A 23,372-nucleotide genomic window follows, 5' to 3' on the forward strand; every position below is an offset into this window, starting at 1 on the left:
AAATATTTTTGATATATAAATTACTTAAAATTTAAAACAGAATATCTTTTAGGGAGATTATTAAAAGTTTTGCTACTTACAGATAAATATCGGAAGTATTGATAGATAATTGTAAGAAATGATTTAAGGTGAATTTTTGTATAATCATATTTAGACTAATATTAAATATTTGTTTAACAGTTTTCGTGTTTGATTTGTTTACTCAAAGTTGTAGAACTGTAAGTAAAATAATGTTTAAAACATATTAAAAAGGTGAAACCATTAAATAAATTTAAAACACTCGTTTTTTTGAAGTTAAAAAAAATCTTAGATATATTGTTAAGGCCTCGTTGCTTTCGAAATGTGGATTGAGTAGCCTTAACGTGTGTTACTTATTACACCACGAGCTAGAAACTCTTAATTGGTAGAAATACCTTATATTTGTTAACCTATAGTGAAACAGTAAATTTATAGAAAATAGTTATGTATAATTACAAATAGTTCTTATAATATCCTGCGCAATACAGCCTTATGTGACAAACAAATTAATGGAGGTATACTACTATCATGTTACACGGATGCATATGATGTCCCATATTCAGCAGGAATTATATTAATAATTAAACTTAACACTGTTATTCTTCCTCTGTCGTAGTAAACATGTATATTACTCACCCATTGTTCCTGCAAAGGGTGACTCTCCAGAAGTTCCATTCCACCCACAACCCATAACTGGGAATTATAGTCAAAGTTGAAACGTGACGCTGCTCGTCAGGTCAATTGAAGCAGAGACAATTTTGTGACAACAAATTTGACTTGTTATATTACGTTAGATATTAAACGTTACCATTAGAAGTATGTTAACTTTAATGTAGTCATTTATTATAATAACCATGCCATCCTGTTATTTATTTATAAAATACAATCTTAACTTTGCTGTTTTCCAATTTTTGTAATGTTAAAAGTCTGTGAGACTTGTTATAAGATGTTTATAAGACTAATGTACGATTCAGTTTATTAATTTGAGCTGAAAGTCACCGCTTGTCTCCGAGCGAGGAAGTCTCGACAGGGTAATTAATTGTGCCCTTTGTTCTATGCAAGGGACAGCCTTGGGCCCGACCTCTCCCTTCCCTCTGTTCTGTTGTCTTTCTCCAGAACAATTGTCTTAATTAAGTGGATGATATCGTTACACTTAGACATACACGTGTTCCACTGACAGTTTGTAAACAAAGCGTGATTGTCTTCCAAGTTCACCAAAAATGTTGGTTGTGTTGTTCTTGCTTTTAAGAGCGTGTTTTAGTTGTGTATTAAGACACATTGTTGCACTGTGCAGAGCTGCCTAAGGACCCTCCATACATCAGTCCTGAGACAGTGGACAGACAGTACGGGGCCGGAGACAGGACTGCGGGCCAAGTGTACCTCAGGGCCGGCCAGGCCCGCGCCCACTCTGGCCTGGTTCATCAACGACGAGCCGGTCAGTTGTTTTTTGTGGTAAAGGCTAACTTACATAGGACTTACTTAACAAATTAGAGACGGACTTTAAGAGCCTAATGTAAAATCAACACATAGTATAAATTAAAGTTGATTTTTGTGCATCGGTATTTTCTAACCTACTCAAAGGATTTTGTTACGGTTTTCACTGTCGGTTTCGTTCTGAACTAACGCAGGTTCATAGTTATGATACATAAATATTTTAATCATAGAAAGTAGAGAACAGTTTTTACAATGCGAAAACCGAGGTTTTCGAGAATTCGGGAAAATAATTATAATATATACGAAATGTAATTTAAACTTGACCGACACAAATAGCTGTTGGCCCTTTCAGCCGAAGTTCACCAAAGACGTAGACTCATTTTATTTACTCTTTAATTTTACAATATATTAAATATACAGTGCATGATCAATAGTGTAATGCATATTGCAAAGTTGAAGTTAATATCTAATTCTACAACATATTTAACTAGTGACGAATTTAAACCATCTAATGCATTGGAAATCTATTTAAATGCTTTTATAAAACCCACATGACCCAATGAACAAAGCAGTGAATGTTTGCACATACGGTACTTGACATTGTGTATGATATTTTTTCTGAAGCTTAAGAAAAAACAAAGATATAGCTCATTCTTACCCTTATAACAAGCAACGGAAGCAAATGCTTTTTTTCGAAGACTTTTTAAGCTTATGATGTATAGTTTCTTTACCGGTGATATATGTATATCTATGTTTGAAATATTCCATAGTGCTACAATCATAGCATAGTGTGGCTTGTAGGTTGTAGAATGCCCTTCCCCACACAATTACTTCCATCGATAGCCGTTTTTTGGTTTGTGGCGAAACTGAAAGATATTTAAACGGTTAGCCGAGACAGGTTTGGTCTGAGATGCTGTGGGCGTGACAATGCTAGAAGGATGAATGTGAGATTGTGTGTAATAAAAAGTTAGGACTTCTTAGCAATAACTAGTTATAATAACTACTTTAATTTTATGTGTATATTAAAAGTATAATTTTATTTAATATATTTTCAAGAATTACAGGAGTAGTTCATTTATTATTTTGTTAAGTTTTCATTTTTAAATGTTAAAATATGAAATTGATTTCTCCACGTTGTTTATATGCAATTATGTCTTTAATCTTTAGTCTTAAGGTAATATTTCATTCATTTTTTAAAACTTTACGTTCTCGCTTTGCAGTGTAAGAAAAGGCCATGCGGCCCTACATTTGCCTGTATAAATGAAGAATTTTTCATTTAATTTCATTTTACATCATAATTGCTTTCCAGTAAGTAGGCTAAGTCCTTCAATTTTTAAAATTGCTTGTGAAGCCGCGGATCCAAAATAAGACTGTTTTGTTCAAAGACTATAAAGAGCTATGTATTTATATTTTCAGCACACATTATATTTTTGACAATAAAAAATAATCGAAGTTAACTAAACAAATGGGTTTATGTGAAGTATTTATTAAACTAGATTAGCCTAAATTGTAACATTCCGACAAAGTTTTCTTTTTGAGAATTATGGAATGCTACAAAGTTAGATTTTACGTGATGTAAAAGAAATATAATTTCTGAAATGTTTGCTTAATTTTATTTGGTTTAAGAAAACCCAGTTTGAAACTGGGAACCATTCGTACCTTTTCCGATCGAGAATTGATTTCGTATAGTTCAGAAAGCTAATTTCACTTGTATAAATGTACTAAAAAAGTATTAAAGTTATTATACCACGTTCAAGACGCGTTATCTGCTCACACGCTAATTTTAATGTGGGTGTCTGTGAGACGGACGATAGTAAGGATGTGGAAAAAACATCACCACATTTCCTGTAAACTAGTATAAGTGTATTTTCGGTTTAATACAATGTATCGCAAAATGAGTTACGTGTAGATTATAATTAATTGTGTAATTCGTCAATTTCAGCTATTTGGTACAACAAACACATTAGCACTTACAAGAGGTTTGCGCGGTTTGACGTACATTATGTAACCGTCTGATCATGATTTAATTCGTTTCAGTAATCAACTTGTATAATATGAACAATGAAACAAACCTTTGATTTATGGCGTTTCTTACTCAACAGCCGAACACAGGAATTATTGTAACGCATTGCTATGATATTGTCATAATTTTATTAAACTGCAAATACTATACTGCAACAAGTTGTGTGTTTTTACCTCATATAGTAGTCTAATGCTCCATAACAATGTCATTGTAGAAGCTAAGAGTACTTACTTTTAGCCATGAATTACAAGACGAGCAATGCATTTACTTAAAGAAGACGTCATACAAACTCAACATTTAATTATAATTGGGTTTTTCCTTCCTGCCCCACTATGCATTAAAAAAGTAAAAACATTTTACGGAAGTATTTCGAGAGTAACACAACTAGTTTTACATCACGATAACGGTACGTATGGATTATTTCAAAATTAGTAATATGCAATATACATAAAAAACCCTTTAACTGTTCCAGCTGATAACCTGATGACGTTTGCTGTTGATGACTCAGTCAACCAGGAACCAGACTGATGGCTCGCTGGAAACTCGGACTATCACGATGGACACGAGTTTGTTACCTCTGTTGTTGCAGTTGATGACTCTGTCCACGAGGAACCAGACTGACGGCTCGCTGGAAACTCGGACTATCACGATGGACACGAGTTTGTTACCTCTATTGTTGCAGTTGATGACCCAGTCAACCAGGAACCAGACTGACGGCTCGCTGGAAACTCGGGACTATCACGATGGGACACGAGTTTGTTACCTCTATTGTTGCAGTTGATGACCCAGTCAACCAGGAACCAGACTGACGGCTCGCTGGAGACTCGGACTATCACGCTAGACACGAGATTGTTACCTCTGTTGTTGCAGTTGATGACTCAGTCCACGAGGAACCAGACTGACGGCTCGCTGGAGACTCGCACTATCACGCTGGACACGAGATTGTTACCTCTGTTGTTGCAGTTGATGACTCAGTCCACGAGGAACCAGACTGACGGCTCGCTGGAGACTCGCACTATCACGCTGGACACAATAGTGTTATCACGTCACGTGAGCTCCGGTCGGTTAGTCCTCAAGTGCACTGCCTTGCTGGCGGACATCTACAAGGAGACGGTCAGTATGGTCCTGCAGTCTCAGCAGCCCTGCGAACCCAAGCATGAAAGAGGTATGTCTTAGCAGCGCCTTAGAGAATATATATTTTTTTGTGTAATATACATCAGTGTAATTTAATCAACATTATACATATTTACTAGTAGATTCTAGTGACATCTCACACGAGGTTTAATGGGCTACTAATACTTTATTCAGTTGTTGACTAACATAACATAGTAGTGGAAGTTAAACGACTAGTGTTGGTCTGACTTATTTCTGAATCTATGTACAGTACTATGTCTAACTTGTATTAACCAACGCTAGGGCTCAATAACGATACTGTTAAAATATCATAAAAAGTTTTAGGTGAGAGTGAGACATAAGATAGCAACTAAAGAGTCAAGAGATTTTTACTGTAGCTTCTAGAAAACCGAGAGCAGCATTGGCTTTTTCATGATGGGACTCTATATTGGAGTAACCACAGTTGGAGCCAATGTCAGATATCTTTTTGGTTTCTCATACCGGATACCAATTTGCAAAAAATAATTTTAGACATCGTAATAAGAATTTTTTTTATTTGATTATGAATTGGTGATGAGCTAATGGTAATATGATGTTCAAATTAATATAACCAGACGTAACATAAAAAAACTGCAAAGATATAACAGTCATGTTAGGTAGGATTGTGAAAACACAGCTCTCAAAATATGTTTCACTTGTCATTTGAACACCTTTTACGAGTATTACCACTTACATCGAAATTTTGTCTCATATAGCAATGAAAACGAGTAATTTTTAGTTTATGTCAATTAACGAGGAATCATACGTTTTTTCAATTTACCACCTTTTAAATTCTTAGACAATCAACTGTTCTCGTGCTCGGATCTGTTACTAAAACTTAAACAGCCACCATTAATATACAACCAAAGAAAGGTCCCAAGTTATGTTTTAGAAGGGCATAGTGGTTTGACCGTGCAGTAAATTTAGGAAAAAACTGCAAATTTGCCATTTCGACCATAATTTGTTTTTTTTTTTTTTTTTTTTTTTTTTTTTGCTAATATCATTGCTGACAACTAATAATTTGAAAATACAGCAGAATCCTCGACTTTTACCATCGTCATGCATTTGGCAAACACATAAATATTTTAATTCCTCAATTTTATGTATAAGACACAAAGCCATAAAGGTCCTTAATGTATATTGTAGAAAACACAAAGACAGGTTACTATGATTAAGTTTTCTAGCAATTCTCGGTGTTTACAAAGCTGGTGTGTGTATTTGTGTAGCTAAAAATAAAGGTGCAGTAAGGGTTTGTATTGTTACAGTACTGTTCTCCCTAGCCACATCGGTCGACTCCTCGGTCACTTCTGTCCTCCTCGCCCTCGTCATCGAACTCTCTCTCAGATAGTACAGTCTCGCCTCTGCACAGTCACATTGTCGGAGGAGCATACTTTGTTATCATTAGTGGTATAGCTTGTCGTTGCAGTTTGTATTTGGAATATGCAATTGCTTTTATTTTTGTATGATGTGTAAATAACTTTTTAACACTTTTAAACTACAGTATTCATTATTGTAAATTCACATTGAAATAAAGTGTAGTATAAAGCGTGCTAAGGTATATCTTATTCCATATAAACCTCACCAAACGCGAAATATTTCAATATAAAAAGTTACATTCAGTATGGTATAACATTTGGTCCATTATCATTCTGACAGGTAAATTACTATACTAGAAAAGGAGATTTATAAAAGAATTAAGATATTTAACTCGAAATTAAAGCCTTTAGAACTTGGCATAAAATACTGTACAAAAAATTATATACTGGAAAATGTGGCACAGAAAGAATTCATCAAAACGTTTCAAGGGATCAGCTTTTAGAAAACTTAATAGATTACTAACATTATTTATGCAGGATTCTCGAAGCAACTAGAAATGTAATTTAATATTGGCACACATTTGTATGACCATTTCAGAACTTCAGGTATAGTAAGAGATTTTTTTAATTTTTTTAGCTAAATACAATTTGTAGTTTCTAGTTTTGTATGACGTTCACCGCACTGAAGAGCCTGTTTAACACGATGTGTAATAATAATCCGAGATATCCATTCATATCAAGGTTCGTTGTCTTGATTGAATGAATGGCCCACGTTAAATTTACACGTCTTACAACAAAATAACATATCTATTAGATGTCAGATGCTAATATCATACAAAACAATGGTGACTAAAAAGTAATATTTAGTTACACAATCTATACGGTGTAACTATAATTATTCAAGTAGAACAGTTGTTATTGTTATGATTTAGTGTACTATACGTGTTTCACTTTTTTGCCGTCGAACATATCACATTATATAGTTTTTCGGGTTGCTATAAATAAAAACTAAATATGCAACAAGTAACTTAGGGATCAACTAGCAACAAATATATTTTCCTTAAAATTTGTTGCCGTTTCAGCTTAAGTATCATAAATGATTATGGTTAAAAAAACTAGTTTTCTCAGTATAAGAATTATTTTTACTTTATACGCGTATTTTCTTGTTTTTGTTACAAACATTTTTATATAATTTTGACGAAATTTAACGTTACATTTTGCGGATGGGGAGCTGCCAATAAAGGCGTTCGCTTTGTCTCGTAACTTCCTCGGTCTAACGGAATTTTTGACGTGTCCTAAATAAGAAATGTCTACTTGGAAATAATTGTATTTGTTTATATTATGGTATGGTTCTTTGTGTGTAGGTTATATTTGATTCCAATTAAGATTTATGTGCATTTGTCTTGTAAAGTATATGTTTGGTTAAGTGCGTTACTTGGTGCACATGGCTTGGGCTGTGATACTTTAAGATCGTTTACTTTAAGATATGTACAATTCAAAGTGTTGACATACTTTCCACCGATCATTTTATCCTGGAATCACTAGCTTATTGTCGTTTATTAATGAGCTAGTGATTTCAACAGTTGAGTTTTAAACCAGTTCAACATTAATAACTCGTTTAATGTATTTTCAATAAAAAATAGCACTTCATTGCTTTTTAATTGACTTTTAATATTACAATTGCTTTTTTACATTAATTGACTTTTACAGTTTTACAATTTTTTACAATTATACATTTTAATTGACTTTTAATATTACAATTGCTTTATTACATTGCTTTTTAATATTACAAGGTATGAATTTTGTACCTTTATTAAATTGAAATATATAAGGTGAGCCAGACCACCTGAGCCACTGATTATAGCGGTACAAGTGAAGAGAGGAACTTCGGTACAACTGAACCCCCCCCCCCCTACTTTGTGGCCAAAGAATTCGATAAAAATCGTTAAAAAAATCAGCTTTAGTAAGTTTTTTATTGTTAATTTATTGAACAGTTATTAAACCCCAAATGTTACCCAAAGCTGAGCACCAACCCTTCCAAAAATAACTAAGAAAGTTCAGTTCCCGAAATGTTTCGACATTTAAGAATGGTTTACATTTTGAGAATTAAAAAATGTTTAAAGCTGAAAAAAGTATTTAATACAAACGTTTGGTTTGCATTGCACAAAATTAAAGGTGATAAAAATTATTTTGTATTGATATTTTTTCTTTCTCTCAAACGGTTTCGAATCTGTAAGCAAAAATTACATTTTCAATTTAATTATTTCAATTTTTTTAAACAAATTAACATCTTATCTGAAAAACCAACACTCACTAAACTATGTCCTTATAAAACTCTTAAAATTGATGCAGGCCTCAAATTCTTATCGTCCTCTAAAACGGAGTCCACTAGCCCAATGTGGAGTTATAAAATTAAATATTTGGCAATAAATATTGACTAAAATATTAATGAGCTCTTACTCTAACGTAGAAATAACCCCAACGTCATTTTTTCTATACATTATTATTTCTACCTAGTTGTTGAGAAACCGTCTTCATGAAAACATCAATAAACTTGGTCAGCTTGGACAATGAAGAGAAAAAAATACTCGTGAATGTAATGTTTATTAATATTGTGCCAGAAGGTGTATTCTCACAAATACACTTGGAACGGGGGTGGAAGTAAGGAGAAATCGTTGTGACATAACGTCCACCGACAGCCCAGAGCGGATATACCGCCCTGTATTGTGATGACACAAGTGCCATCTCTGCACACAATGCTAACTGCCGCCAGTCCTGTTTCACGCTCCACTGCCGCAGGCTCGCAGCACACGACAAATTAAATGTGGAACAATGGAATCTTTACTCCTTCTGTGCTTCCCCAACCACACTTCATTGTCTTTCAACCCCTTCAACGTGTTAGTTTACCTTTGTTTTCGTTTTTCATTACTATGTACAATTTCCCAAGGCTTTACCTCATGTGTGAAGTGTTTCTTTTAGAACCATTATTTCCTTATTTTCACTTCAGAGATAAAAATTAAAAAGAATTAACGAGTTAAAGGACTATGTATTCTTAGGTCTTAAGATACATTTTCTAGAAAACCGTTTAAAAACTTGGAACTAACAATTCTTGTCCAATGTAGGAGTACACCACACCACGTGTCACGTATAAGGCTTCGCTAAGTTTGCAACATTTTAAATCTACAGCTCATTTCATTCTCGAGATGTTCTACACTAAAGACATTTTTACATTCTCCTCCCCCGGGCAGACAAAAAACATTGTGTCAGCCTACCGAGTGAAAGGCTTCTATAGGACTCAACGAAACTCCATGGTTGGACATGCGCCAACATAGAACTCGTCTATTCAGAAACGAAGTTTCATTCATAATAATTTATGCTTTTTACGTAATCAATAAAAAATCGTATGTTAAAATCTCATATGGCTGTACTCAATTTGTTTACACATTTATTGATTCTACTATTTTCTCGTTGTTATCATGGTTATTTATAAAACCAATATAAAAATGTTCGCTAACGCTTAGCGAAATCTCATTGAGTTGCATGCGCCATCATCAAACTTAGTGTTGCCAAATTAGAAATTAAGCTCAATGCAAAATTTCAAGTTTTAAGGATTTGCCGTTTTCGAGATATCGTTTGAACAGATAGGTAAACAAACTGAAATAAAACTACTATAAACCACTATAAAACTTTTCCAGTCCCTCGAGTAGGCTTTGCTAATACTCAACCAACAAGTCAGACACAGCAAACATAGGAAAAATTTGCAGTATTTTAATGGTTCGCGTTTTATATAGATAATCTTAAAATAATTTTGTCTGATGTATGTAATTGAGGACTGTATGTCTGAAATATTAATAAAACTTTTAAGCAGTATTTTGGGTCTTCTGCTGCAAGGTAACAAGAAGTTGGAAGAAAGTTCAATATTATTTATTCTTCTTTCTAGCAGTTTAACTCCTCTAAATGCGAGTAATTGTACTGAATATTTAACAAAATTCCTATATTTATCATTGTTTATCTACATTAATTCTATTAATTTGGGTAGTGTCATAATTTCTTTTCAATACAAACTAAATTTAATTTCTAATTACTGTAAAGTTTGGATAGTGCAAAGGTGCAGAGAGATTCCCTTTAGGCACGCTGAAAATATTAATAGTTGGGGAACAGGATAACTGAAAATATATATATTCCTTTTATACTAAAAAAAATACTCTAAGTAACAGCTTGGAAGAAGATACGTGCACTTCTAAAGATTCTGGTTGATGGAAGCTTCTTGGCCCCATGCAACGAGATTCGGCCTATATGAAATCAGCGAAATGTGTGAAGTATTCGTTCTTTGCTCCTATATTATTTTATGTTAAGAAATATAATGTAGCCTACAATAATATTAGTTCTTATCAATCATAATTTAATTTTGTATCAAGAATACGATTATCATGCAAAGGTAAAAACAAAGGTAAAAGATTTACGCAAAACCACTCATGTGACTTTTAATTTGTTTTACTTATTAAAACAATATAAACTATTACAATATACTGGTGTATTGTAGGAGCAATTGCTACTTTTGATTGTTATAACATTAATTTAAGGGCAAATACAATTAATTACTTAAACTATAAAATTAAACATTAATACATATTCTCTTAGAATCACAATAGTGCAATTAGAATAAAATATTTTACCCATTTGTCATTACACTGCTCTGCAGTTACATTACGCAAAAAACCATCAGTGCAAGGAATTGCATCTACTAGAACAATTGAAGCCTCACCGATACTTTATGGATGAAATGGATGTTTCTGTTAATGAAATAGGAATTCAAAAATAATCTGTGCATCGTTGTACCATCCCTTAATAGGTGTGACGTTATTCATGTGCACGCTACAGCGAGCGCACTCAATCCCATAATTCATACAAATGTTTGTTATGCAAGAATAACAAAAGTTTTTACACATGCCAAAATATTACGAAAATCAAAATATTTAAGTTATCATTAGATGTAACTTTTTTCTAAAATAACATTTTGTTTTCACTATGACTTTTCTCATTCTTTATTTGAACATTCAACACTGTTAAATTGTATATTGTTATTATAAATTGTAGTTGTAGGAATTGGTAAGATTACCTTTGAGTACTCTAACCTATATTATTTTTATACACTTTCTATTTTTAAAAGTACCGTGCTTTCTGCATCTGCTTCATTTTGAAATCTAAAATTTAAAATCTTTAAACCATATATTTTTTCATTAAACCTTAAGCTACCCCATATTACGATACATTTCAACGTTTTCAATTAAACAGAACACTAAAATCAATAAACAATTCGAGTACAACACGAATCGTTTCTGTCAATTATCTCTAATCACATTTTCTCTGGTGCACACTGTTCCTAAGTACTCCTTAAAAAAATCTAAAGCCTACACATTAAATTATTTAATTAAAAATTATGATAAAATTTCTATATGAAACCTCAATTACAATTAAATTAAATTAAACAGAAACTAAAACTAATAAACAGTAATATTAAGTAATTTTACATCAGCTATTGTTTATTCTATCTGGTATATTTAAAACACCGGATTAATTAACCACTGTACAGATGCAAAGTTAACTGTCAATACGGGCTAAAATTCAGGCTGTTTATTCACTGACGCATTTCTTACGGAGATTTGTTCCACTTTAAAGGCCAGGGGTATGAAACCCTAGTATTTTTTGTCATATGTTTTTTTTTCACCGCCCTTGGCACTCCAATCTTTAAATTGAACCTCGTATAACTATCTTATTTTCTTCACAGCTCGAGAAATACCCTGAGAACCGATTCGCTTACGGAATGAAATATATGAATTTTATTTTAACAGATTAAATCGAAATTTTCAGAATGTCCAACAGTACTCTAACAACCCGTAGAGTATTGTTGGAAATGGCTTTAGGAGCACTACAGTTTTCACCAAGTAGTGTTTTAATAGCACAAACCGTCAATTATTGATGAAGGTTAAGACATGTGTGTTGCTGTTGTTGCTTGGTTATACTTTAATCTTTAAGCATTCATAAACAAGTTTAGATATTGTCGGAAACTTTACTTGGTTGGATAAAAGAGAGCGTTTTCAATTCAATATTCAATACCGTCTACAATTTGTAAGTCCCGGAAGTGAAATTGATTATTGGTGGAGGTAGGAAGGGTGAAATCAACATTTTAGGAATAATGGCATGTGAAGTATTGTTTGAAAAATATTTATGCGAATTGTTCTGAGTACTGTAGGATTCAATGATTTTATTTTTGGCTAGATTAAGCTGATAAATCTTGAAGAAGGGAGAAAATGTATTTGTACATAAGTTATACGCGTTAACCCTCATACATAGGTAGGCCCTAACCCATAAAATACGATAGATTGAAAGTCGACCAGAAGTTAAAATCTAACTCAGTCTGTAGGCAATGCCTAAAGGGATTATTATCACGTAATCTTTACTGTGCCTGAGTGAAACATAAAACCACTATGATGGTAATGCCGGTTGAAGTGTAAAATACAGGATGGGACAGGACATGGCGTGTGAGTGAGTATGTACCAAACACGTGAGGACTACCTAATTGATGGGGACCATTCCCTAGGGGCTGGGCGTGTCCTGACATGCCAAGGTAATGATAGCACAACTGCTCTACACTGCAAACGTGTCGCCATTTGTTATACGTCACCAAGAGTCCATAATTAGATATTCTTATAGAAGAATAGATATAACAATCTTATTCCCTAAAACTATTATCTTGCGAGTACACCCATAAAAATCATAAAATGTTGAACTAGAGTCCAAAGTCTAGGCGCAGATACAGCAACACTTGGTTAGTAAACGCTGTTTGTAATATAGATACCTAGACTATAGTAATTGTCTCCCATTCATTGTTTGACTGTTCATGTGTCTCCCATCATTTTGCACTATTCATTGCCAATTCCCAAATTCAATTGAGAAGTCAGTCTTCTGATATACAACCAGACCACATTGATTTTTCCCGTCGTAATACACACTTTGACACTCGTTCTGTACTGTATTGTACCAATTTTTTCATTTAAAATTCTGGATTAAGTCTTTTGGCAGAGAATTAGACCACGTTGGTTTTCCCATTCTAATATGCAGGGTTATCATAAAAGAACGATGCGGTTTCAGTAATTCGTAAGAAGATAGTAGGGAAATTTCTGGATGACTGTTATAATGGTATCTCTGAAAGCCTCCAATCCAAAAGTTTGTTTATAAGCTGTTCTAACCTCAAAGTTAGTTCTTATATTGTTGTTGTGGTGAGTTTAGTGAGTTACCTTATTCTCAGATAAAGATAAAGCGAAGTGTTTTTTAATGTTGGCTGAATTCAAAATCCGTAGTTTTAGTTCAACGTGCTTTCCGACGTGAATTTAGAAGAGATCCACTAAAAAAAAATAACATAACAATTGTTGGTTTAAACAATTTGAAGAAACAGGATCATTCAAGAAACAGAAATCAACCGGCAGACCAGGTGTACCAGACGAAACGGTTGAACTAATTTGGCAATTACAAGTCCTGGGAAGTTCACCCCTCGAAGCGTTGAATTAGGTATTCCAAAAATAAAGTTTTACATAAAAAAACTCAAATTATACGCTTATAAAATCCAGATACAGGAATTAAAACCCAATGATTATGTAAACCATTACAATTTCACTGTTGAAATATTGGACAGAATAAGTGAAAACTAATCATGTTTAGACGATGTAGTTTTTTACAGACGTAGCTACTTTCCATTTGAGTGGATGTGTTAACATACATAATTCACGAATAAGGGTTCTGAAAACCCACACGTAATTTATGGGAAACAACGTGAATCGCCTAAAGTTAGTGCGAAATGTTTGGTGGGGTGTAATGAGGAATCGCGTAGTAGGGTCTTTCTGTTTTGCTTAAAAAACAATTAATGGATGATGCTTTCTCACACTTCAGTCGCGGACACTTTTAACGAAAGGTTTTGGAGATCGATGGATAGGCCGGCAAGGACCTGTACTGTAGCCTCCAAGGAGTTCAGACCCGACACCTTGCGATTTTTTCTTGAGGGGTTACATTAAAATCGTTGTTTATTCAAAACAAATTCTCGACCTGAACCACTTAAAACACAGGATTATTGTGTAGCAACGACAACCATAACCGAAGAAATTTTAACGAATGCTTGAAAAGAAGTTGAGTATCGTTTGGACATTTGTCGAGCGACTAAGGGCGCACATATTGAAATTTATGAATTATGTAAAAAAACAGTTTGAAACGAAAAATTAGGTGAATAAACAACTTCAACTGTAAACAATTCGTTTTTTCTTTAAACCATGTTCGAAACCGCACCATTCTTTTATGATAACCCTGTACATTTCGACGCTCGTTCTGTACTGTCCTGTCCCAATGTTGAACATTTAAATTCGGAATTAAGTATTTTGACAGACAATCCCCATTGATCTTCATGTCTGTTTTCTGGACTATACTCCAGAAACTCGTGTACGATAACATTACGATAAAAAGCAGCGTTTTACACAAATATTCAACAACTTGTGCTCGGGTGGATTTCTAGTTCATATTTAATTACTTTTGTATTGTATAATATTGCCTTTTACTTTGGCTGTTGTGCGTTGGTAAAAGTACAGTTAGACATAATACGTGTATTATGATCATGGGACCAACAGAAAATGTGCATTTTATAAACACTCAACTTGAATTATATGACATCGTTCATGCTAGGTCTAGTGGCGTCAAAACGGGAGGTTACAGAGTCGATAAACATGTCAAACTATAGAAACATATTTCATGTATTTTTAGCTTTATACACTTACAACAAACATCCAGACACGTAAATGAATCATCGTCAGCCAATGGATATGGAGATGCATATTATCATCATAAGGTTTGTTGATGCTCATATAACTTTTATCTACGGGTCTAACGATTGAATTCAGTGTGTAAACCCATTGATATTTTTTAAATTTTGATTAGATCAAATTTTGACTAGTTAATTAAATATGAGGTAAAATTATCGTTTTACAAATATAATTTGATGCCTTTCGATTAAAACTTTTAGTGACCTATTATTTCGATTCCACAAAAACTAGCGTAATCGGCGATCGATTTCTTTCTTAAGGGGAATTTATGTATGGATTTTAATAAAAACTAGCTAGTGTGTTTATAAAGAGCCAATTGGTACCCGAGGGCCCGAGGGCTGTACAAAGTCTGTTCCGAAATAAAGAGACAAACAAACACTTGCGACTTTTGAACTTTTCCTACAATTTAAATGTTCTAGAAAACATTTGCGCATGCCTCAAAGCCATTTTCCTAAAACATTCAATTAAATATATTTTAACTAGTATTATTAATTTTACTATCACCTTGTAATAGGTTCTTAAACAGTTTCGTGTGGAATATTAGCTGCAAACAGCTACTTAAGTGTATTTAAGAAGTTTTTGAAATTATTTATGGATTTACTCTTTATGGATAGTATTTATGGATTCTGTACATATAGTAGTAGATAACATAATATACTTACGTAACTATCACATTATTCGAAGTATAAGAGGAATGTGATAGTCAATGAAATTAACCCTAATTTATTTCAATGTCGTAGTTATAGTCGTATAACGTCACGATCCATACATAATCCACTATTAAAATATTAATTTATATATTTTTTGTATTTTGAAATTGTAGCAAATTACAGTCAAATTGTCTGGTACATTTTAGTTTCAATTCAGTTTCGTAGAAAAATGGCTTAGTATGACACTGTGTATCATGAATGAAACGGATGTGGCTGTAAACATATTATTTAGTAGACTATGTTCATCGAATTTGGAATAATATTATGAAAGAAATATTGAAATAAACATTTGTAAGGGCTGCCAAAAATAGTATATTTCGTATTATAAGGTGACAAACCACACTTACAATTTTCAGAATTAAATAAAACTCCATTACAATCTAGTATACATAAAGGGGTACGTAAGGACAATATATTTATAATAAATAAATAAATAAATATATATATATATATATATATACGAGAAAAACTCACTTTACAAGAATTGTGCACATTCAGTTCTGATTTCAAGTATTAGGTATGAATGCCGACTAGAAGAACGCGGAAACTGACTTAATCCCACGGGATTAATATGTAAAAACCAAGCTTTTAGGTTAATTGCGGCGATCCTAGGATTCTCTTATGTAATTTAATATGACATAATCTATGTCATTATTATAGAACGTAGACAACTTTTCTGCTATTGTTATACTTGTGACGATTATGGGCCTTAACATCTCGATAAGCACAGAAGCGGGGGATGCCTAATACCATGAGATATTTAATCCAGTCAATTACGGTAGGCCTACAAAAGTGTAAACTGTGTATTTTTATCCCATACAGCACCGATTTGTTTAAAAATTTAGGTTCTACTTTCTCTCTATTTCAAAATCTATCTTGTTCCGAAGGTTGCTCTTTTTTAGGGGTTAAAACCACTCCAATCCGAAAAAATTGGAAACATTTATATTGGAGCATGTAACCAATTGAAATCATATTTAATCAGTTAAATGAACGTGAAACGACAAGTTTATTTTTAATATAATTTATTATTTATTAATAAGTTTCGGCCCTTAACAGTCACCTCTTATGGCAGAAATCATTAAAAAATAATAATAAACATGTTATTACGCACTAACTTAACTGATTAAATAGTATCGATTTTCATATAAATTTGGATGTAGGATCTATTTACCCTCTAAATTACTACAAAGTTAAACGTGTGTCGGGAGTTGATTTTTATTTATTAGGGGTGAAACTACCCTATTCGAAAAAATTCATAAAATACTAGTTTCAAGCGTGGAATCATTTGTAAATGCATTAAATTAACGTTGATAGACAATTTGATATACTAGACAGTTTGAACCCTAAGAATCATTGAGTTTTGTTTATTATCGGCCTATTTTACTTTATTCTCTTCAGACTTAAATTATTTACAACTTTTAGTTAAAAATTTTGCGTGTTTATTACTCATTTAATGAAGTAAATGTAAAACTTCATTACATTGTTAGATTGTTCAAATCTAAACAAAGCAGGTTTTTCGAGAACAAATTCGCATATTTCGTCTGATATCTCAAATAAGGTTATAGGTCTGGGGGCGTATTTTATTTAAATTTTAAGTTTATTTTAGATAGAATCCGATAAATTTAACACCTACCTTTGCGCCATAAAAACAACAGTTTCGCTTTATTTCCGTTCTTTCCCAGAAAATCGGGCGAAATCTATCCGGATATATATTTAAATGAACTTTTTTCATTATTTAGATGAGAGGAAACCACTTGAAACTCTGTCGGGTTACTCGTAGGACACCCTTTATATAAATGACATTTCAATATTACTAAGCCTAAAAATATAGCCAATACGTGTATTCATCAATATTCTAATATACATGTTCTAAACTCTACAAAAATGGGATTTTGTTTTTTTCCCCATTGCTCGCTTAATTTTTTAAGCAATCAAGCTTCAAAAAACCATTTTGTAGGTTTTTTAAGAGCTATAAGTTTGTGCTAAAAGGGCTCAAAAAGGTACTTTACGCGAACGCACGCAATCTTTAAACGGCCATATCTTACTCAATTTTTACCCTACAAAAAAATATAAAACGCCAAAAAAGTTATGTTGAAGAAAAAGGTGAATTTTCGCTAAATTACGAAAATGATTTTCACACTTCAAGCTCGATTTGTTTAAAAAATAAGTACTTTAGACTGCTTAAACAACTCAAAACATACTATAGGAACATAAATAAAGTGAATTGAAAAGTAACAACAATCTGTTTCAAATGGGGTGGAAGAGAGGGTGGGATTTTTCACTATTTAAACAAAATAGATATCTATATTACTCTATTTACAACTCACTTAGAAACTTGCTAGAAAGATGCTAGAAACGTTTATAATAACATTGTTTTAAGGGGTTTTAAAAAAGGTTCTGTAGTTTTTCCCAGCAAATAGATTGGTTTGTGTTTATTGTACGTAGAAACTTGTTCATTTTGGTGTTTAAAAAAACCAATCAACTTTTAAAAAGTAACAATTCCGTTTTTATTTGGTCTGTATATATCATAAATACACGATGTTTTTTTGTTGTTGTCTTTTCTAAAGATTTTGCTCTCTACAGGTTTATCGATTAAATGCATATTTTTCCAATTATTCGACTAAAATTATTTTACTCGCGAATATATCGAAAAGTATAGAATTTCGGAACAAATTTCATAGAAAAAAAGTTGCTTAGAATTAGTAAATTTATCGATTTTGCACTCATTGTCAACGAAACATTGCTCACCCCCAAGAAGGTGTGGCATCCATCCCCAGGGAAACTTAACCCCCGGCACAGGGTATAATTTGAAATAGAGGACAAGTAGAAACCTAAATCCAAAATTTTTATGAAAATCGGTGCTGTATGGGATAAATACACGGGATATTGACTGGACTAATGGTTGAAACCAAGTTTTTAAGGTTAACTATGGCGATCCTCTGCATGTTTTAGCATGCGTGATCTAGTTCATGTGTAGCCACTTCCTGATACTGCAGTGGCAAAACACACACACACACACACACACACACACACACACACACACACACACACACACCACACACACACACTGTTACATATTGTATTGAATTTACTTATGTGTTATTTATTATGTTTACTGCAATTACAACTATAGTAAAAAAAATATATGTACTAGCAGTTACCCGCAGTTCCGCACGTACTTTCGTAGGTTTTGCACCGTTACGAACTCTTCTGGTGCGAGTGCATTAAATTTCGGGCGCTAATGTTCAGTTTGCCTTTCTTTCACGACCAAGAAACCACGTAAAACAAAGTGTATACTTATCATTATTTTTTATTTACTTCGATGTTAGTATTTTTGTTCCATGCTGATTTTTGCCTATTTTCTGATCAAAAATATATACATGCATATCTCTGAGACAATTTAGGTTTTTATAACAGTCTATAAATGTAAAGTAAAAGTTTGTCTACATATCTTTTATCTGCTCCTTATATCTGCATTTCCTAGCAGTTACCCCCTTCTTTTGCACACCATTTAGTCGTGCATGAAGTGAATTATAAAATGAATTATAAAGCATGAAGTGAAACTATCACTGCTGGTTCGAGTGAATTATATTTCTAATGTTAAGTTTGCCTTGTTGCCACGATCAAGAAAATGCGTCATAAAGTTTATTTATGACCATTCTAATTTACTTTTTTAGATATTTAACATTGGCTTTAAGATCCTAATACTTAATATTTGATAAACAATGCACAACTAAAAGTACATTAACAATGTCACTACGCCTTTGTTTCTTCATAAACTAATCTGAACTTTATACTGTTAATTTTTTTAAACATTTAAACTAGGAATTAATACATTAGTTCAAAGGCAACAGTACTGCGAACTTTCATCTAGCATACTTCTTGCCGACTGCTTCAAAGGGAGTCTTCGTAGTCAAATTGTGACTATCTTATGTTTTGCAGCATTTTTAAAAATAGATGAGTATCTATTCGCTGAAATCTAAAACGGTGTTAAAAATATTTGTTTAAGTTCAACCAGAAAAGAAATTTATTTTAAAGACAAATATGCATAATATCTTAAGCGCTTTCAAATAGTGTTTGGCTATTTGATATAATAACTGTATCGCAATTAATTAAATTGCACTTGATAATATAAAATTAATTGCCACTTGCTTTGAAAACTTTTCTCTTCAAATAGCTTATCTTCATATATATATATATGTATATATATATATATATATATATATATATATATATATATATATATATATATATTGTTTTCTTCCTGGAAACCTTAATTGTAGATTGCAATTTAGTGATTAAAAATAACGTTACATTTTTACATGGAAGGAAGAGAGTAAGAGAAAGTGTAGTAAACACAATAGACCATTATGATGCCCTTTACACATTTCAGACCTCAAACATAAAAATGTTAAGACTTTTCCATTGCCCGGAAACGACTTCTAAATGTTTCGGATGCGTGTGTTCCTTTGGAAAAAAGCAACTCGTAAAGGAAAAGTCAAACATACAAAAAAGCACCATTGGGAAAACCAATTGTCTTCTGATAACTCATCATACTTGCTTGCTAGAGATGTAAAAGCATTTCAACAAAAAGATATATATACATGGGCAATAATAAATCATATCTTAAAATTATAAAAACAATAACTTTTATTATTTTATTACAAAATAAAATAAAATCGAATAACTCTATACAGAAAGTCCGAGTGGAGTAGCATAAAAGATATATTATATAAAAATACTTATTTACTACAAATACCACACTTTTTAAAGTACTAACACTAACAATTTTCACTATAGTGTCTTTTTCATACCTTTAAACATAATATTTGTTGCAAATCTTTGCCAATTTCCCCACATTTCGTATTACATTATATCTAGGTCTTATTATATTGAGATACACCTTTAATACTTGAAAAATAAAGCACTAAAGATAATTCCATCGAAAGTACAAATTATTAATATAAAGTGTAATGTTTAAAAATTAAAAAATACGATAAGTAAAGCCAGTATATTTTATAAAATGTATTCATTTAAAGCTGGTTGTGAATCTTTGGTTAATTTAAAGCCCAGTAAAACTCACTTGGTTAAATATTACTAATTGTTAGCATATTTTAAAGTCTTAAAGGTAATGTTTTAGAAATAAAAACAACAAAACAATGTGTAAACTATTCAATCTCCATACAACATTCCGTTAATTTTAAAAACTGTTTTTAATGTTCCACTAACGTCAAAGCCTTCACTTCTTAGTCGACTACGAGAACAAACCTTCAAACTTGTAATTTATTTTAGCATAGAATAAATCGGTTCCAAATAAAACTCTATTTACTGGTGATAACCCGTTTCAATAAATCTTTTTCATTCTTATGTAAAGTGTTCAAATCGTCAACACTTCAAGACTATGTCATGACAAACAATAGTTTTGCTAGCAAGTCTCCATAGTACAAGTATTGTACAGACAATAGCGATGTGAAATCCACGACTAACAGGGCAGAGATGTAATGGTAAAGGCGTATAATGTCAGACTTCAGTACGGACGAAATACTATCTTCTCGTAGACCAGTTACATAATGAAAGACAATGGTTAAAATATGTTTACCCAAAAGTTGTTTTATTAAGCTACCAACCTAAATAATAATACTAATTTAGAGGATGGTGCTCTAGAATTATTTGGCATTATAGATACTGTATTTCTCTTTAAAACTTTCTAAAAACTACATTATGATTGTATTCCCATTAAAATTTTGTGAGATTGAGGAAATATATTGTTCAGTTTTCATACTATACGAATGTGTTAATTGTTTGTGCAGGGGAAGATGAATGCATCTCGAGTGTGCTATCGTAATAAGCTCACCAATATTAAATAGTGTATATATGATATTTTCTTCGTTATAAATAACTAGATTATAGAAATATATTTAAAATGTCAACCTTTCTCTTGCACATAGTAGATAGTGGGGATTTATAGTCTGACAGTTTGTAAGATCCTTACTTTTAGTGAGATCTTTAAAGTCAATTTAAAATAAAATTTCATGGATTTAAATATTTTAGAATCACAAAGAATAGAATCGTCATATTATGCATTTGTATAAACGAAAATCCTTCTATTGAAGTATCTACATTATATTATTTGATATAAAGCTTTAATTTGCAATTAGTAGAGATTTTTATGCTTTATAAAATCATGTTTATAACAAAAATAAATAAGGAATTACTAGGCATTCCAAAATCTAATTAGTTAATAAAATACTTATTCTTTATCATACCACTAATTAAAGCAATATATAAACATAACATTGTTTTTAAAGACGTTAGTAGATATTGGTTGGTTTGACTTGAAATATTGATGATCTTATTAATTATAAAATTTATTTATCTTTTTCTTATCTATATTCTAGTATAAAACTAAATAAATTTTTAATTTAATAATTTTTGGCGTTACTGGAAATGGAGGTATTAAATGAAGATGATTTGAAGATGAATGAAGATGATGGCTAATGTTTATACATATTTTTTAGTTTGAAGAGGAAAAAAGCTCCTCCGCATAGGTCCTATAATTGGTTTCTTCGATATTTGTGCGCTATGAAATGGAAGTGTAGTAAAATAAATAGTGTAATTAGTTGACTATTACAAAGTATAACGTGAATTTCATCAGTATAAAAATGTTCTACCCATGCCACAATAAAAAGTCATTGATAAAAAGATCAAGAATAATATTTTTATAGCCAAAAATTTAAATGGATTTAACTTAAAAATAATTATTCTATTTCTCTTTGTTCTCGTTGTTGACACCACACAATAAAACATCAGTAGTTACTAGAAGTTATTAGTAGTTATTTAGTAGTACTAAATTTGCTTAATTGGCTATATTTTTATTAAAATTAAACATCATGATAAACGGTCACCTTTTCACGTATAAAATGTAAATTTTATTTGTGCGAAAATTCATAAAAAATTACGTAATTTCAGCTTTATTATTGTGGAATTATTCTTGCTAATGTAAGTAGCATGAAAGAAGGATGCCACGTCAATTAACAGAATCTTGCCCAATTCGAATCTACTTGGCTCTGGATAAAAAGATGAGACAGATCAAAGCCATAATCATGTTGGCAATGATTTCAAAACCACAAGCTATGAGACATATCGTTAATACAATGTCTACCAACTTTTACAGGACACATTTAGATGAAGGGTAGAATATATGTTATAATGAGGTCAGTCACCACACAGTAGATGAGCTGTGTTTGCGATTAAAAAACCGGTAAACGTCAACAAAACAATATTTTAGGTGTTGGCGAGTTGAGAATATTAAAGTAAAAAGGCGGGTTCCATAGCAATTAGTGTAAAAGCTTGGTTATCAGCGCAACATATCTTTCAGCGAAAAGCCAGGCTAAGCGCTTGCCGTCGTGAACCTGCCGCCCTGCAGAGTTCGCCCGCTTATTGGTTTCATTTCCAGTATCAGTTTTTAATTTTTGTAATACCACGCTACCACTATATCTCACGGGCTGAATACTTTATAAATAAACAACGTGTTTGACTACCTCTAAAACTTTAATTTTTTTTTCTATAATTTTAAGTAGCCTATTTGTTATTGTACATCTTTTTAATTCTCATAAAACTGTTGATAGATAAACTAGTAACAATACAGGGTTGGTGTTAGAAACGGGTCACTCTAGTGGTTTTTGAAACTATAAATCTGACAACAGGACTTCAAATTGGGAACCTGTTCTTGTTTCTAGAGTTATTTCCAAATATGGACAGGAAAACATTATTTTAAAATTTGGGACTTTTACATACTGTTATATTTTTCATGATACTAAAGCTCAAAAATATTGAGATTAAGTGTTATGGAGTT

The 23,372-nt window shown here is 32.1% G+C and overlaps 1 protein-coding gene across 1 annotated transcript; it reads left to right on the forward strand.

The window, feature by feature from the left end:
* Nucleotides 1-1,312: 1,312 nt before the first annotated feature.
* Nucleotides 1,313-6,177, forward strand: LOC124374454 (the record flags this gene model as incomplete). Its single annotated transcript, XM_046832664.1, has 3 exons — nt 1,313-1,453; nt 4,346-4,640; nt 5,893-6,177. Coding segments are annotated over 3 exons (519 nt in total), but the record flags the coding sequence as incomplete, so codon positions are not given.
* Between the last annotated feature and the right edge of the window lie 17,195 nt (nt 6,178-23,372).

This window comes from Homalodisca vitripennis, unplaced genomic scaffold (genome assembly GCF_021130785.1).
Source record: "Homalodisca vitripennis isolate AUS2020 unplaced genomic scaffold, UT_GWSS_2.1 ScUCBcl_8564;HRSCAF=16717, whole genome shotgun sequence".
NCBI classification, from domain to species: domain Eukaryota; kingdom Metazoa; phylum Arthropoda; class Insecta; order Hemiptera; family Cicadellidae; genus Homalodisca; species Homalodisca vitripennis.